General features: G+C 35.7%; 1 protein-coding gene across 1 annotated transcript in view; it reads left to right on the top strand.

Moving 5' to 3' along the window:
* The window catches only part of sugct (succinyl-CoA:glutarate-CoA transferase), a 183,822-nt gene that overhangs the window by 311 nt on the left and 167,487 nt on the right, over nt 1-16,024 (top strand). Inside the window, exons 2-6 of the mRNA XM_048174036.1 lie at nt 606-657; nt 3,828-3,901; nt 4,439-4,523; nt 4,617-4,668; nt 4,951-5,071. Of these exons, the coding sequence (XP_048029993.1) occupies nt 606-657; nt 3,828-3,901; nt 4,439-4,523; nt 4,617-4,668; nt 4,951-5,071 (384 nt within the window). The remainder of the gene's footprint in view (nt 1-605; nt 658-3,827; nt 3,902-4,438; nt 4,524-4,616; nt 4,669-4,950; nt 5,072-16,024) is intronic.

Below are 16,024 nucleotides of genomic sequence, written 5' to 3'. Positions count from 1 at the left end.
CGCCTGTATTTAAACCGACCATTATCCCGCTACTGTAACAGTGCACGCGCACGTAACGCGTGAGATGTGATCATACCATCAGTGTCTGAACATTTTAGTGCTCTAAATTAATTTTACAAATGTTTACTTTATCATTATACTATATTTTATGGTGTAAATACGTGTATGCACACCTGTTTGTTTGTTTATTTAATGGAAACGATGTATTTGTTGAAATGTAATTGTTTTGCACTTCTGCTTGTTTATGCTGTGGCACTTGTATGCGCATCTATGCTACAAAGTAAAACAAAAGTAAACGGCAAACCATCCTGAAATATTATATGTGTTTAAAAAATCTTAAAGGATCAACAAGTTACTTTTTAACCTATTTGCCCTTTGAACGAATGACTTTAATTGGAGAACGAATGATTTCAGTCTTTTGTTAATCATAATCAAGCTGAACTTTGATCCAGGGATTATCTCTCTTTTTTTCTGTGCTGCATAAAACAGGATTATTTAGTTATGTAGATTTTTATTTGTAATGAATTTCCAGAATACAATTAATTACCTGACTCACTGATTGTTGTTATTAATAATAATGCAAACTCATTTCCCCATGAATACAGGTGAAGGTCAGATCAGACCGCTAGATGGCGTTAAAGTCTTAGATCTGACAAGGTAGGATCTGTGCATTCATGTCATGTTATGAGTGGCTACTAAATATACAAAAATTACACTTCTGGGCAAGAAACATAAGGGTCAAGCCCAAAATGGCTACACACATATGCTTTAATTTGTCTTAACCACAAATTATTGGTCAGGAAATTAGCAAAATTTAAGCAAATGCATTACTTAAAAAGCCATTGCTTTCTCAGAAAAACATCAAAGACAGCATAGACATTGAGGGGGACAAGTCCAATCCAATAATTAGGAATGGCCAAATGGGCTATATGCTGGTGTGTTGAGCATCAGTAGTGTAATACTTAGTTTATAATCAGAATATAGTCATTTAAATAGTCAGGCATAGCATTAAGTTAGTTATTCAAACGTAAGACAGCATAAAAAAATAAAAATAAAAACATACCTCAGTGTTCCTCAGCTAAATTCAAGTTCGACCATCAGTTTTCACACTTTTATGTGAAAAAAAGCTTCAAAAATTAAATATTTATTGTGCACTTTAGTTAGATTAATTGAATAAAATGTGTGTTTTTACAAGTGTGCTGAAATCATTGATCTTGTGCTGCACTGACTGACAGCTGCTGTGATACAAAGGGAAATAGTGCGGTGCTCGCTTTCTGTGTCATTCATTCACAAGAAAAGTTATTGTTTTTCATGAGATTTTGTGAGTACTTCATACTTCACATTGACAAAATGTATTTTTAAACCTAGTTATTTTATAATGTTTAATATTTAGTCAAAAACAAAGTGAAAAATGATTAGAGGAAATGGCTGATAAATGTGCAAATAAATGCTACTTTGCCGCCACCTGCTGGTTAAAGTGGTAATTATTGTCTTTTTTATTTTTAAATAAGTGTTTTCTATCAAATGTTGAATTTCCTAAATTTTTTAACGTTCGGTTTTACAATGGAGACAATCTCAGAAGGATGAACAAATAATGTTTGTGGTCATCACATTAAAAATAACATTTGAAGTGCTGGAAAAAATACAACTTGCTTGTGCATGTCTAATTACAGACACAGCGTTTTTAAACGGTCACAATAGCTTTGTATTTATTACAATCAATAAAACTGGTTTATTGGCAAATTAGGTCAATGTCATAACTGCTTGAAAATATGAATACAACATTAAAAAGCCAACCATTGATGGTTTTGTGTCGTTGTACAACAAGTACAGAATGAACAGCTAACAGTTCACCGGAAATGCCCGAGCTGGCTTAACGAAAACCAGGAAGTAACCGTGCATGCACGTGATGTCACCGTCGACCGTTATGACTGCGGTCACGCACACTGAGTGGCACAACGACTGAGTAGCAGCATTGGTTTTTAGCGTGAAAGCTGCGAAAAACACACAAAACACATCCAAAACGGGAAAGAGCTTTGTGATTTACTGTACAAATATTTTTGACACAAAACCTGAGATATATATTTAAAGGGTGCCGAAAGCTACAGAAAAAAAGAAGCAAATGAATCACTGCAATTCACAGAAACAGCTGAACTCCAGGCAGAGAAACGTGTTTTGCAGTTATAATTTTGTGTCAAATTGTTGGATTTTGGGGTAAAATCATACCGTATATATTGTTTTGTTATATATTGTGTTGACAAATCATCAATTAAATATCTTATATTCTGCATAATTGGGTGTTTTTAAATAAACACTGACAAAAAAAAAAAAAAAAAAAAAAAAATACAAGTTTTAGGGCTGGACGATATGACGATATAACATTGACCTACCTATATTGTAGTTATATAAAATATTCACAGGCAGATTTGCTTTATGTATTTCCCCGGCGTCGAAATCAGGCACATATAATGTCAGGAAACACGATTCCTGGCTGCATGTCAATATCCATGGATTAGGTTTATTTGACATATCATAAGGAACACTTTCGAGACCAAACTTTAGTGTAATCGTTTGTTTTACTCGCGTTTTCACAGTTTCCCCTATTATTTAAATTAAAGTAGGCGGGGCTTACTGTTCAAAGAAGCAGAGGGTGAATTTCAGCGGGAAGCGTCAGTTTAACGTTGAAAGAGAGTGAGGTAAGACAAATGGAGAAACATCTAATAATATGTCAACTGTTTTGCGATATAAATGTTTAACGACAGACAGTAACATCCAATAATGCAAACTACTCTATTTTTTTTTTCTCAAATATGGCCGTTTGGAATTGAAAATATGGATTTCGTGATTTATGTAGGCCTAATTCCTAACATGGCGAGACAAGAAACGTTTTCGACACAATTAATGCAAATATTATTTGTAAATAGTTCAAAATGAGTATTTCCCAACTAGATTTAGACCTAGAATTTCCTTCACTGTTCTGTTTCTTTATGCTTTATAAAAAAATGCCCCCAGTATTCAAGACATGGTTATGGCCTTGCTTTGGAGTAGGAGAATATCTAAAGAGGAATGATTAGATGTTATTTTTCAGCAAGACAGTGGTTGGTCTCACATTAAACTCGAACTGGGAGACGTTTTTCAGCTAACGTTACTCATGAAGTGTTTGAAGCCATCAACACTGACTCTTCTTCCTGTAAAAAGCTGTCTGCAAGTTGGTAATTCTGTGTTAAGTTACTTTATCTACAGTATTTGTGCAATTCTTTATAACTGATTTATGATTACCACTAAATATTTTGCTGTTTTTGCCTTAGCTCTTTTTTGCACAATGAGTGTACACCAAAGACTGAATATTAGAAAGACAGTTCATTCCTATTATTTATGAATGGGAGAAACTGCAATGCGCAATATGGCGGAATACGTCCCGCCTTCTAAGTAAAAGAGCCAATCGCTGGTTGATAAAGTTATTGCATCACTGCAGCTGCCGTTCCCATAGAAACCTGACACTTGCGCTTAGGACTGCACTTGCACATTGGCTCGTCAAGCCTGAAAAATAACGCTTTTTGAGGATAAGGAACAACATTTATGGGACAGTTCATGTCAGATTTTGTTGCTGATTTGAAATATGTTAATTAATTGTGAGTTCACTAAGCAGTTTTTGAGATTTCAGGATTCCCCATTCAAATAGATAAGACTTGGGTCCTGAAATAGCTTGCCGGAGGCGTTGCTAATATGGCCGCTGAGTGAACAGACTTTTCTTGAGAGACTTTGGTGTACGCTCTTTATATGCTTGTGAAGGTTATTAAACATTCTCATTATGGTGTTCAATGCAGAGTTCTGGCTGGACCTTTTGCTACTATGATATTAGGAGATTTGGGAGCAGAGGTGATCAAAGTTGAGCGACCAGGTGAGGTTTATGTAAATGAGCTATAATGTGATTTTTTTTTTTTGGAGATATATTGTTGAATTTTAGCTTAAGAAGATGTTGGCATCATTTCAAGGATTGGGTTTATCCCAAAAATGGAAATTCTACCTGTTACCATTTCCTCAGCACCATGTTTTTTTCTTTTATTTATTTATTTATTTATTTATTTTATTTGACATTTTAAAGAATATCTTTGCCACTACGATAATATAATATAAGCTTCAATATAATGAAATTGAATTAGGACTGGAATTTAGACTTTAAAGTTCTAAAATAATAAAAATCCCCTTTCATTAAGTTTACTTACTTATATATTAAAATAACATTTGACCAAGCATGCCTCTAGAGCAAATATTCTGAGGTGGAGTAGTGCTATTTCTATGTTAAATAGCTGCAATATAGTGACATTTACTATATTAAACACTTCACGTTGCCAGTTCCTGTAAAAAAGGATTCTTAGTTTAGATCTAAACAGTGTCTGACTGCATTGAACTATATTCAGATGTGAATGTGTGACAGGCTCAGGGGACGACACAAGAGCATGGGGCCCTCCGTTTGTGGGTGATGAGAGTGCTTATTTTCTGAGTGTGAACAGGAACAAAAAGGTATATACTTTTTATTAAGAAACCTTAAAAAATGCATTGGCTCACGATTTCTGGAGTTATAACTGTTCTCTGCTCATTCATCTTTCTTGCAGAGCATTCGCTGTTAATCTTAAAGATCCAAAGGGGACCAAACTTGTAACTGAGGTAAAAGTTTGTAACGCATTACATTACATTTGATTTATGATATATTTTGGCTTGAATACCTATGCTCGTTTTAACTAAAAGCAACTTATAATATCTTAAAATATGTCAGTGCCATTGTTTTGTCTCAAGATGCACACCAGTAATGTTTTTTTTCTAAGGCACATTTATTAAAAACTACTTAAATGTCCTAATTAACTATGGCCTAATCCTGGCTTAATCTAAGCCCTGTTTGTGAAACCAGGCCCTAGTCTGTCACACTTCATACTCTCTCTCTTTTGTCAGCTTGCCAAAGTCTGTGATGTTCTGGTGGAGAATTACTTGCCCGGGAAGCTGAACGAGATGGGACTAGGGTACGAGGAGTTGAGTGAAGTGGCCCCTCATCTCATCTATTGCTCTATAACAGGTGTACATAATATTCACTATAGACAAAGTCTCCCTGATTGAAGCTATTTCCACAATTTCTGCTCTAAAAATGACAAAGCTGACAAAATGTTATTTTATTAGTTATTTTGTCACACTTTAGGGTCCAATTCTAACTATTAACTAACTAATAACTATGATTTTTGCTTCATTAAACTTAGTAAGGTAGTTGTTAAGTTTAGGTTTTAGGTAGGATTGAAGGATGTAGAATAAGGTCAAGCAGAATAAGGCATTAATATGTGCTTTATAAACACTAAAAAACAGCAAATATCCTAGTAATATGCATGATAATAAGCTAAAATATGGACGTAGCGTCTGTGACGTCACCCATAGAGTTCTGAACAGCAGTTTTGAAGCGAAAATGAGGCCGCGGCCATCTTAGCTGCGCGTCACTGCACGTCACTCCCGGATAACTGAAAATGGGCAAAGAGGCGGGGAGGTGGTTTGAGCTGATATGACTGGTTGCTGAAACCACGCCCGCCTAGCTCGACGTGACCATGTTAGCAGCAAAGGAGCTATCTATCTATCTTAGATACGATCTAAAATATTAATGAAGACAAGTTTTATCATCAGAACGTTCTAAAGGTTTACTGTCAATCTACGGTGTTTTTTAAGATATAGATCCTCCAACACCAGTAGTGTTGGTTGTGCAAATAACAACATGGAAAATCAAATGGGACTTCATACCTTTATAATGAAATAGAGATCGCGAGATGAATCCAATCTGTGGCACTTGGGTAAAATATGAGTGTCCATTGCAAAACAAAAAAACATGTCACATTTCTTCTGAATGATCTGCTCTCTGTCATCGTTCTTCAAGAAAGGATGCAATCTGAGCAGCGTTTATGTTGTAAAACTGTATACGATCGTATCTAACAAACAAACGAGCCTGTGTCCAAAGTATATTTTTTTTTCAAAATAGTGCAGCAGTTTTAGTTATAATATCCAAGCAGTGCTGTCGGATTTTGATATCCTCCCGCCATTGTCATTGTAGTAAATCTCACAACCAAAACTTTCAGCCAATGCCACGATCCAACAACGTGTGTTCTGTGTCTCTTTCCCATGCATGCACATCTACACAGACACACATCAGTCTCGAATATTATGCAGCAAGCCATATTTTATAATTGTATAAAATAATCGAGCACAAATACGGCTGAGATGCCAAATTCGGCGGCAGCTGAGGTAACATGACGGCTCACAGACAGCAGCGCAATCTACCTGTCACTCAAGTGACCACGCCCTTAATTATGCAGAACTTTAAGGCTTAATATAATTTAAACGGATAAGTTATAAAAAAATTCACCCCCCTCAGAGTTGTCATGAAGGGCAAAAATAGCAGTATAGACCAAAACCACAATTTGAACCAATTTGTAAACATGTTTTTTTCTGCTATAAACTTGGCCAATTTAACATGGGACTCTATGAGATTCTGCTCTCTTTTGGAGCCTGTCCCTAGCGGCCAGTCGATGAATTGCAGTTTAAGTTACTTCCGTATTGGCTTCACGAGAGAAAGGGGGAGGTTGCCGCTTGGTTTAAAAGCATTTGCATGAATAAGAGCGTGATCATATAATGTAACGCTAGCCAAATTCTCATGGAAAAAATTGATGCTGCAATAATTGCGTTAAATATTTTTAACGTGTTACAACAAAAACTAAAAAAATAATTGCATGCATTAATGTGCTAATTTTAACATGCCCATAATAGTTTATTAATTTAAGTTTTGTTTGTCATCTTGAGGCCCTTGGAAGTTTGCTGAAGCCCCCTGATTGAGAACCACTGCCTTTAATGATGCCTCTTGTGTCTTGTACTTGCCATTACGCTTTGAAGCAAACAGACTTGCATTTTGTTTGTTTTTTGGCATATGATAAAATGACCCAAACAAAAAGACTTAAAGCAGAACTAAGTAACTTTTTTTACCTTCATAAATAGTTTTCTAAGTCCTTACGATGGTTAATTGACTTGTAGTGGTGTGTTTGAGGCGTGCACTAACCCCATCTGGCACGTCTACGCCAGAATACAGCACTTGCAAGTTGAGCTGCACCGACCCGAAACAATCTCGCCTCATGTTCACGTTCATGCGAGAGTGACAAAATGCTTTACGGTAATTCAAAAACAATGTATATATTATGACTTTAAAAGACAATTTCGAAAATTAAAATACTGTATTTGCAAATCACCCGCCTCCTCTTTCTTGACTGTATTTGCAAAACTACTGCGCTGGTGAGCGTTGTAGTCGTTGTAGTCCAGAGCTGCGTTTGGAGTATTTACGACAGTGTGATTCACTGAAGGAAACTGTAGGGGGAGCTTCGCAAATCTTACTGAGTTCTGCTTTAACGCTGTGTCCGAATTTTTCTATACCCACATTCACTATTCCCAATAGGGCTGCCAGAAGAGCTGTTGCTTTTGCATAGTTTATGCTTGCTGTTTAATAATTATTTAAAATTAGAAAACCGGCACCTCCAATAGTAATGAAAAGATTTATCTTTAACTCTGTCATGGAAACTACTAGCATGTATAAAACTTAATTAAACAATTTAATTATAAATTAAAAAGGAATTTAAACCTGTATGATATTACATTGTACCCACATTGGACCAGCGGTTTGGAGAATTGATGGATGGATGGATGATTCAGCTGTATTCTCTATGGGTATTCTCTATCCGTTATTGCGGTGCATTATGGGATTGAATGAGTGCGCTTGATAACGTTCACTATAGTTTTGGACACCACTACAAATAGCTGTCCCCTCAATTAGTGCCCTATTTATGGATATAGGGGTCGATTTCGGACACCGTCTTTAGCCTTAAAAATAAAAAGCATCCCACAACAGCATAGCAGTGACTTGGCAACCACCCAGAACACCCTAGAAACAGCACGTTAACACCCTGACAACTGCCTACAAAGGCCACGTACACACTGCAGTTAAATTCGGTTGTCAGATGACCTTTTAGTGCTTAATCGTGTTCTGTACACAGTGCAGTAATTTAAGGGAGTGACAACTGCATTCTAAAACTGAATGAACCGCATTTACAAAAATTCTAGAATTCACAGCTTTAAAAAAAGAAACAAAACATGACGCCTTTGTACACGATGGTTGAGTTAAAATTGTAGAGCATAACAAGTCTTGTTATATTACTTTTTTCAAAAATAGCTTATACCAAATACACGATAGGCCAGAACTTTAATATGGTTACCATGCTGTCAATTATCGCAATTTCGGGATTGAGTCGTTGTGAAGCCAAAAAAATGCATCCATCCATCATAAAAGTAATCCGTACGGCTCAAGGGGGTTAATAAAGGACTTCTGAAGTGAAGCGATGGGTTTTTGTAAGAAAAATATCCATATTTAAAACTTCATTAACTATAATAAAAACTATGATTTTTTTGGGCTTCAAAATCTGGCCCCCCCATTCACTCCCATTATAAAGCTTCTAAGAACAAGGATATATCTATTTTTTTTAATGTTTCTCTAATTGTGTATGTCTGAAAGAAGATATAACCTAGTATGGCTTGAGGGTGAGTAAATCATTGGATATTTTTCATTTTTGGGTGAACTATCCCTTTAAATGCAGTTTTTCCAAAGTGTCCAACTTGAACCAGTTGCAATATGCACAGGGAAAATCTTTTGACCTCATGCGAAATTCGCTGAACAACAGTAAAAGTGACCGCACCTTTATTTGTTCAATTTGTATATGAAGGTTTTAGATGCATTTGGTGTATTTTCTCTTTTATTATGTAGAATAATGCAGTCCATGACATGAATGAACAGAGAAACTGTGTGTATTTGTATAATAATTGGAGGAAGACAGCGGGAACAAAAAAGCTGACGTGTTCTTCATTACGTCTCTGTACTGTAGACATGCCTTTGGTATCTAAATCTGGCCTGCTTTTAACCATAAACCCTAATGTGTTCAATTGTATGGCCCTTATGAAAAGGCTAATTTACTTTACTGTCTGATTTTTATTTTTTAATCACACTCATAAAGGAAGCCACTCTCTACTTGAAAATTGTTCTGTAGCCACACTAATCTGAAGCGGATGGGCATTGTCACCACGCTGGCTGCTTTGGTGATTGGTTTCACGTGTCAGGCACCCATAAATCCTGCAGTCAAGTCATGCTTGATAAGGAAATGGAAATCAGCATTTCTGTAGCCGGCTACACATCTCTCTGTGTGTGCTGACTATCATAAACCCAAGTCAGTGCTGTAAAAAGACACCAGTTTTGGTCAAACTGCCATGCATTTTTTCCCGCTTATATATATGTATATAATTTTTTTTTACTACAAGATGCATCTGGATTTAATATTGTTTTAGAACTACTGAGAAATGTCTGTTTTTATGTAAATGAAAACATGAAGTAGTAAAGTTAAATTATAACATCTATCCACGCAAAAAATTCAAACCATTCAAAGGAGTTCAGCAAACGGTAGTCTGATGTTGGCAGTGCTCATATATTTCATGCAAGTTGTTACATTGTGTCAACACTGCAGTGGCATCTCTTGTGGTTAGTGATGAAGTGAACTCAAAGACTTTTTCTTTTTTTTTTTTTTCAGCTGTTCTCTGTAAGTTCACAAATCACAGCCAAATTCCCATGTCTCGCGCTGCTTATAAAGACCTGGAGGCGTAACCCACAAGACCTCATTAAATTGTGGATGCTGGACAGTTAAATTGGAATGATTTACTGTGCTCATCCTGGATCGTTTAATTTTCCCCTTCTGAAAGGATTTTTCACTTTCTTCTTGAGTGTAAAATCAGTCTGGAATGCTTACTTTCAACAAGTGCAGTTTGATTTATCAGACTCAAATGGTCACTTGACAGGGATTTTTAGGACAAGCCTCTGTAGTCGATTGTCGTCATTGTGCTTCTGCGTGTTTTGCTGACTGCTTAAATCTGTGCGGATATCAGTGTATTAAAGTAAAAAAAAACAAAAAAAAAACAGTTAAAGCCTTTTACCTTCCTCTATCTGTCTATCTATCTATCTGTATATACACAGTGGAAGTGGAATTCTCTGGGGAATGCATATATATATTAATCCCCCAGAGAATTCCTGAAACCATAACTCTATCAAATTAGATCAAATTAAAGCTGCACTGTTGATCCAAAGTGATCATTAATCTTTCAATTAGTTTTGGCCAAAACGTAATTTGTCCTATATTGACTGTAATAGATATATTAATTTATTTTTTATGCTTTCCATGGTATCTAGATCGTTTTATCAAACTGAAACCATATCTGCTTGACAAAACATTGGAACATTATTTTTTATAAAATAAGAAATATGAGAATTCTAACTGAACATTGGTCTGAACTTGCGCTGACCCAAGGTGGACAATTTGTAAGGCCCAATTACTTAATAAAGAACCTAATGCAATCTATGGAGTTAAACTAATAGTTATTAGATATTAGAAACTATTATTTAACATAAAATGAACAGCATGAAGAGTAGCTATAAAGTAATAAGTAGAAGTAAACTTCCTTAATCTGGTGCTCCTTTTTTTATTTCAATGAAACGAATATACTATATTTTAGGTTGATAATGTTTTTTATTTAATATTATGTAAAATCAAGAGTCTTTTTGTACCTGCATCAGCAAATTATTCGCAGAAATTTTAAACAAACAAGTTTACTTGTTTCTTGTTTAATTTCCTACTTGTTTGTTTATTCATTTATTTAATAATTAATAATTAAAATATTATATTACAATTTTATATAATAAAATTATATAAAAAATTATTATCATGGGAAATGTCTTGCACAAAATGTGAATCATTGTCCATTATCAGTCAGTTAGGGCTGTCATGATTCCTCGATTAAATTTAAGTACTTGATTTTAAAAAATCCTTGATTGCAATTTACCTGTGTCGAGTAACCAACAAAATACGTGATCCATTCCACGGATGTTCCACAGAGAATCCATGAACCGCATTATTAGACCATTTTCTAAGGCTGCATGATGTACTAAACCATTTAAAAACCATAATATAGCATAGTGCTATTGTTAATTCACAAAGGCACAGCTATTCAATTAAAAGGTTAGTTCACCCAAAATCAGCGAATAGATTCGATTCACGATTCATAGGTGTCCGATTCGATTCAAGAGCGATTTTTGCAAATTCAGAACGATTTGATTCGAGATGATTCACATTAAAATTTGATGCAATTCGATTAATTCGATTTGCTTCGGCATTTTTATTTGCATTCATTAGGGTTATTGAAATGCTTCCCCCAATGTGTCTTAGTCAGGGTGTGAATTACACAGCAACCTTAAGGAGGTCAGAGAGTAAGGCCAAAAAAATACCCTAGAATATCATGCACTTTCCCAACTAATCCTAAACTAACTTTTCTTCATGGAATCGTAAGAAAATCCCTCTTTGTTCTCCTTATACGGAACATTTTCCTTATGGTGATTCTGAAAGAAAACGCGCTGGGTGTCTACTGTTGCTATAGTAACGAACAGAACTTTAATGTGCATCCGATTGATAGATACACTACGCGCTCTTATTTCAGTGTTGTTAATGTTTATTTCAGCAGTTTCCTTCGCAGATATTTAGTTTAACAACGTTAAGTTAAATTTCATTTATCATTCATTGGAACTGTGCATATGCATTTAGACACTTACATTATATGTGTTTGCTCCATCCATTAAATAAAAGCAAATCCTTGAATAAGCGGGGTTTTACTTTAACTGCTCAGGTAATGTCAATAACCCATTTCCATAAAACTTCAGTGTTTTATCTTATAGAAAATAACTGTGACATTTCCACTCAATGAAAGCGTTTTATTTCAACAGTAGTGACCACGCAAAGACTTGGCAGCATTATCAATGGCTTGAGCGGTTTGACTCAGGACTATTGCTGTCTCAATAGAGAGCTTTCATCTGCTCATGTGAATAGCAGTGGCCGTCCTGAGGAGAGCTCAAATGCGGGCTTCTCAAAAATGTGTCAATGAGAGCGAAAGGCGGTAAAGTGTGCAGCGTGTCTGTGTGAAGGAGAGCTGTGAGGGCGTGAATGACGGTGCACAACGTCTCCCATCAATTCGCGCATGAATAGTAATTTTATGTTCATATATTTTAAAGCACTGAATCATTATAGAATCGCGATTAATCCGATTCTTAGCATTTTACATCGATTATCGACTGAAATTAATGATTCGCAATTCAGAAAACATGTTTCAAGATCGATGCATATGCATCGTCAGGATTTGTAATCGATGCATCGAGAAAACGAGTGAATCGTTACACCCCTAGTCATTAAGTACTCACCCTCATGTCGTCCCAAACCCGTAAGACCTTCATTTGTCTTCTGAACACAAATTAAGATATTTTTTGATTAAATCTGATGGTATCTGATCCACACATAGGCAGCAATGTCATTGCACCTTTTGAGGTCCGGAAAGATACTAAAGACATCGTTAAAACCATCAACGTGATTACAGTGGTTCAACCTTAACACTCCGCGTTTTTTTTCTAACCAGTGTGAAAGAGACTCAAAATACTCCGTCAATGTTGCACATACAATTAAGAGCTATACACCATTTTAATCTGTGGAATATCTTCTTTTATTTGTGTACACTCAAAGTAAAAACAAAATGTTGTGCTTTTTGCAAAATAAAGAAAACTAACATGATGCGTGATCTCTCGTCTCCCTCTGAACAAACTCCAATCTGATAGTTCTCAGAAAATGAACTGTAACTTAGTGAATACTAATCACAAAAAAATGAAACTTCTGTCTAAAGACACGTTGAAATGTCAGGTTTTAAATCGTGTAAGTCAAATCGAAAACAAAAATTCTGTGTTTATGTAATCTGTATGAAAAGAGAGCCATGTCAGAAGTCCTTGATTCAGCTCATTGTCTGCTAATGCGGCCACGCCCACGGAGCGAGCGCTATTCAGATGCAAATTCTGAGTCAATGCATGCATTCATCATCTCAGTCGTGTATTTATTGTCTTGAAAAGTGTTTATTTGGATGTTAAAGCCATGGTTAGCGAGCTCTAGAAGACATGCAGTTAGTTCGTGGTTCTTCTTCTTCTTTATATGGATTTGTGGACTAAAGGTGTACAGAGCGCCCTCCGGCTGCAAGTATGAATTGAAAACAGTATCCAGCGCTCATAGTGAAGACAATAAATATTGAATAAATATTACTCCTCTGTATAGAAAATTGACAAACATATGAGAATCCATCAATATTTCTCCAAATGCGCATGCTTTTAAGCTAAAAGCCTATATGAAATGCCATAGAGGTAACATAACTGTTCAGACACTTTGCATCACAGAAATACATTATATTTTAAAGAATATAATAGAATACCATTATTTTAAATTGTAATAATATTTCACAGTATTGCAGTTTTTTCTGTATGTTTGATTTACACCATGATGAGCTGAGACATGATTTTTTCACAGCCTACCTGACTGAAAGAGCTCATTATTTATGCAGCTCATTAGAGCTCTTTATGCGATTCTTTTGTCTTCTCAGGTGAGAATCACCCATTATTCATGAGGATTCACGCCTCCACGCATACTGTGTTTCTTGACCAAAGATGTTTTAGAAAATTTAAATCTCTCTATTGTTTTATATGAAGGAGTAGGCAGCATAATTTTTACCTCATTTTGAAGCAAAAACTCTAGTCTACAACCTACAATACCCAGAAGTCTTGTGAACACAAATTTAATATATATTTTTTGGCTTTATTTCAGTGACTTAAGTTTTTGTTTTTTCAATAACCATGCATAAACGTTATTCCTTCAAAAATACAAACATGTACATACATGTTCCTCACATATTATTGTAGCCTAGTTTGTGCTGAATACAGTGTAATGACACTTTTTCCATTAATACGTTTATGAACAACTGAAAAAAGCACAAATGTCAGGGCATGTCAAAACTTCTCCAGGGTCCCAAAAAACCTCAGACCCCTGAGGGTTAATATTATGAAGCGACGAGAATACTTTTTGTGCAAAAATACTGCTACTCGTATTGCTGTGCTATTTTTGTTGCAGAGCTTCAGTGTTTTCGTCCGAACGGCCTGGTCATGTGAGCAGCACGACACATGCGCGTGGTGCTGACGCGGGAGCCGGCCTGTATTCAGACATAAACACTGAAGCTCTGCAACGAAAATAGCGTAGCAGTATGACAGGGGACAGATGAATTTTTGAATAAAGTTTATGTATTTTAAAGCACTGAATCGTTATAGAATCACGTTTAATCCGATTCTTATTTTTGTTTTGTTTTTGCGCACAAAAGTATTCTCGTTGCTTCATAATATTAAGGTTGAACCACTGTAATCGCATCGACGGTTTTAACAATGTCTTTAGTAACTTTCTGGACCTCAAAAGGTGCAATGACAGTGCTGCCTGTGTGTGGATCAGATACCCTTAGATTTCATCAAAAATATCTTAATTCGTGTTCCGAAGACAAAAAAAGGTCTTACGGGTTTGGAACGACATGAGGGTGAGTAATTAATGACAGTGGGTGAACTAACCCTTTAAATAAATATATGCCCTGTGGGTTTAATATATATGCGCTTTAATTATTTCCATGTGTTTAGTTTACGTGCGTCTCACAGTAAATGCTGCTCCACATGAACTGTTATCATTTACATGCAAGGAGCACGTCTCAAACTCCATATCTGCATATGCTGTGAGTTTAGGTTGCTTATAACATTCATCTGGGAAAGCAATGTGCACCATTTCATCATATTTGTGAGGTATATCAATATCAACAAGATATTAAACCCTTGCTCTGTGTTTGCATGTTTTAATGTCCACATATTCTTGTTCAATATATTACAGTGCCTATAATATTTCTATCATAAAGAAATGACCAAATATGAAAGATTAAGTGAACATTTGAATTAATTACCAGGCCGTTGACGCCCTCTGCAGGCATTTGTTCTAATAGTTGATTGATTATATTATGTATATTATATTGTGTATTTTAACAGTGTTGTTCTATAAAACCATATGATTACTTGCTTTTGAAACTTTATTTGAACCAAAAATTCATTGCCTCATTGTTATATATGTATTTTAAGTCATTTTAAAGGCTATTGTTTGCTTAGGTCTATTTTTATTACCAACAACAAAATATCCAATTACTTGATTAATCATCAAAATAATCGACCAATTACTCGATTACCAAAATAATCATTAGTCAGTGGATATCACACAAGCAATGTGCAAACTTTGTGTGAGAGTTATGCTGATGAAGAAGTCTAAAACGGCAGTCAAGTATTCACTACAGTGAATAGTGAAAATTATTGAAGTATTTCATGTTAAACAAGTTAGTTTTGAATTGAAGAGTGAGCTAATTTAACTAATCTTTTATTATCCTCGCAGCACCTCAGTTATGTTGTGCTGAGCTATGAAATTATTGTGGGGCAAATTAATTGTAATATTAATTTAATAATAAAAGTAGCCTAATTATAAAAATAATTTAATATGCCCTTTATGCCCGTCTGCTATACGCCACTGTGAGGGGCTAAACGGTGTCCACCTGGCACGGCATCAAAGCAATTAACTGTTTTATCCAAATCCACATGAATGGCCCGTTCATTGCTCAGTACTGCAATGTCCGAGTCTATCCTATCTCACGGAGTTTCTCATGTATGTTTTCAGTCCACGCAAGCAAGAAAAAGTTCTTTCACACAATGTTGTGCTCATCGGCACAGTCAAGAACAACTTAAAGAGGTTGCTAACATTTACTAAACTGTGGACTAGCTTTGACTCTCTGAACAGTGAGTTTTTCTTGCTCATGCCCATTCATGTGGATTTGGATCTCCCTCAGGATGTGCGCTGTCTGTGGAGACCTGACTAATTGTCGAGGAGCTGACGGCTCACGTTGGGAAACTCCATGACTACAATAAATATGGGGGGCATCTGATATACTATACTTGTGTAATACATATTTTGTACCCAATTTATGGACTGTTCCA

Source organism: Megalobrama amblycephala, linkage group LG22 (assembly GCF_018812025.1).
Source record: "Megalobrama amblycephala isolate DHTTF-2021 linkage group LG22, ASM1881202v1, whole genome shotgun sequence".
Classification (NCBI taxonomy): domain Eukaryota; kingdom Metazoa; phylum Chordata; class Actinopteri; order Cypriniformes; family Xenocyprididae; genus Megalobrama; species Megalobrama amblycephala.
The sequence above is the reverse complement of the archived record's forward strand: the minus strand, read 5'-3'. Positions and strand labels throughout refer to the sequence as shown.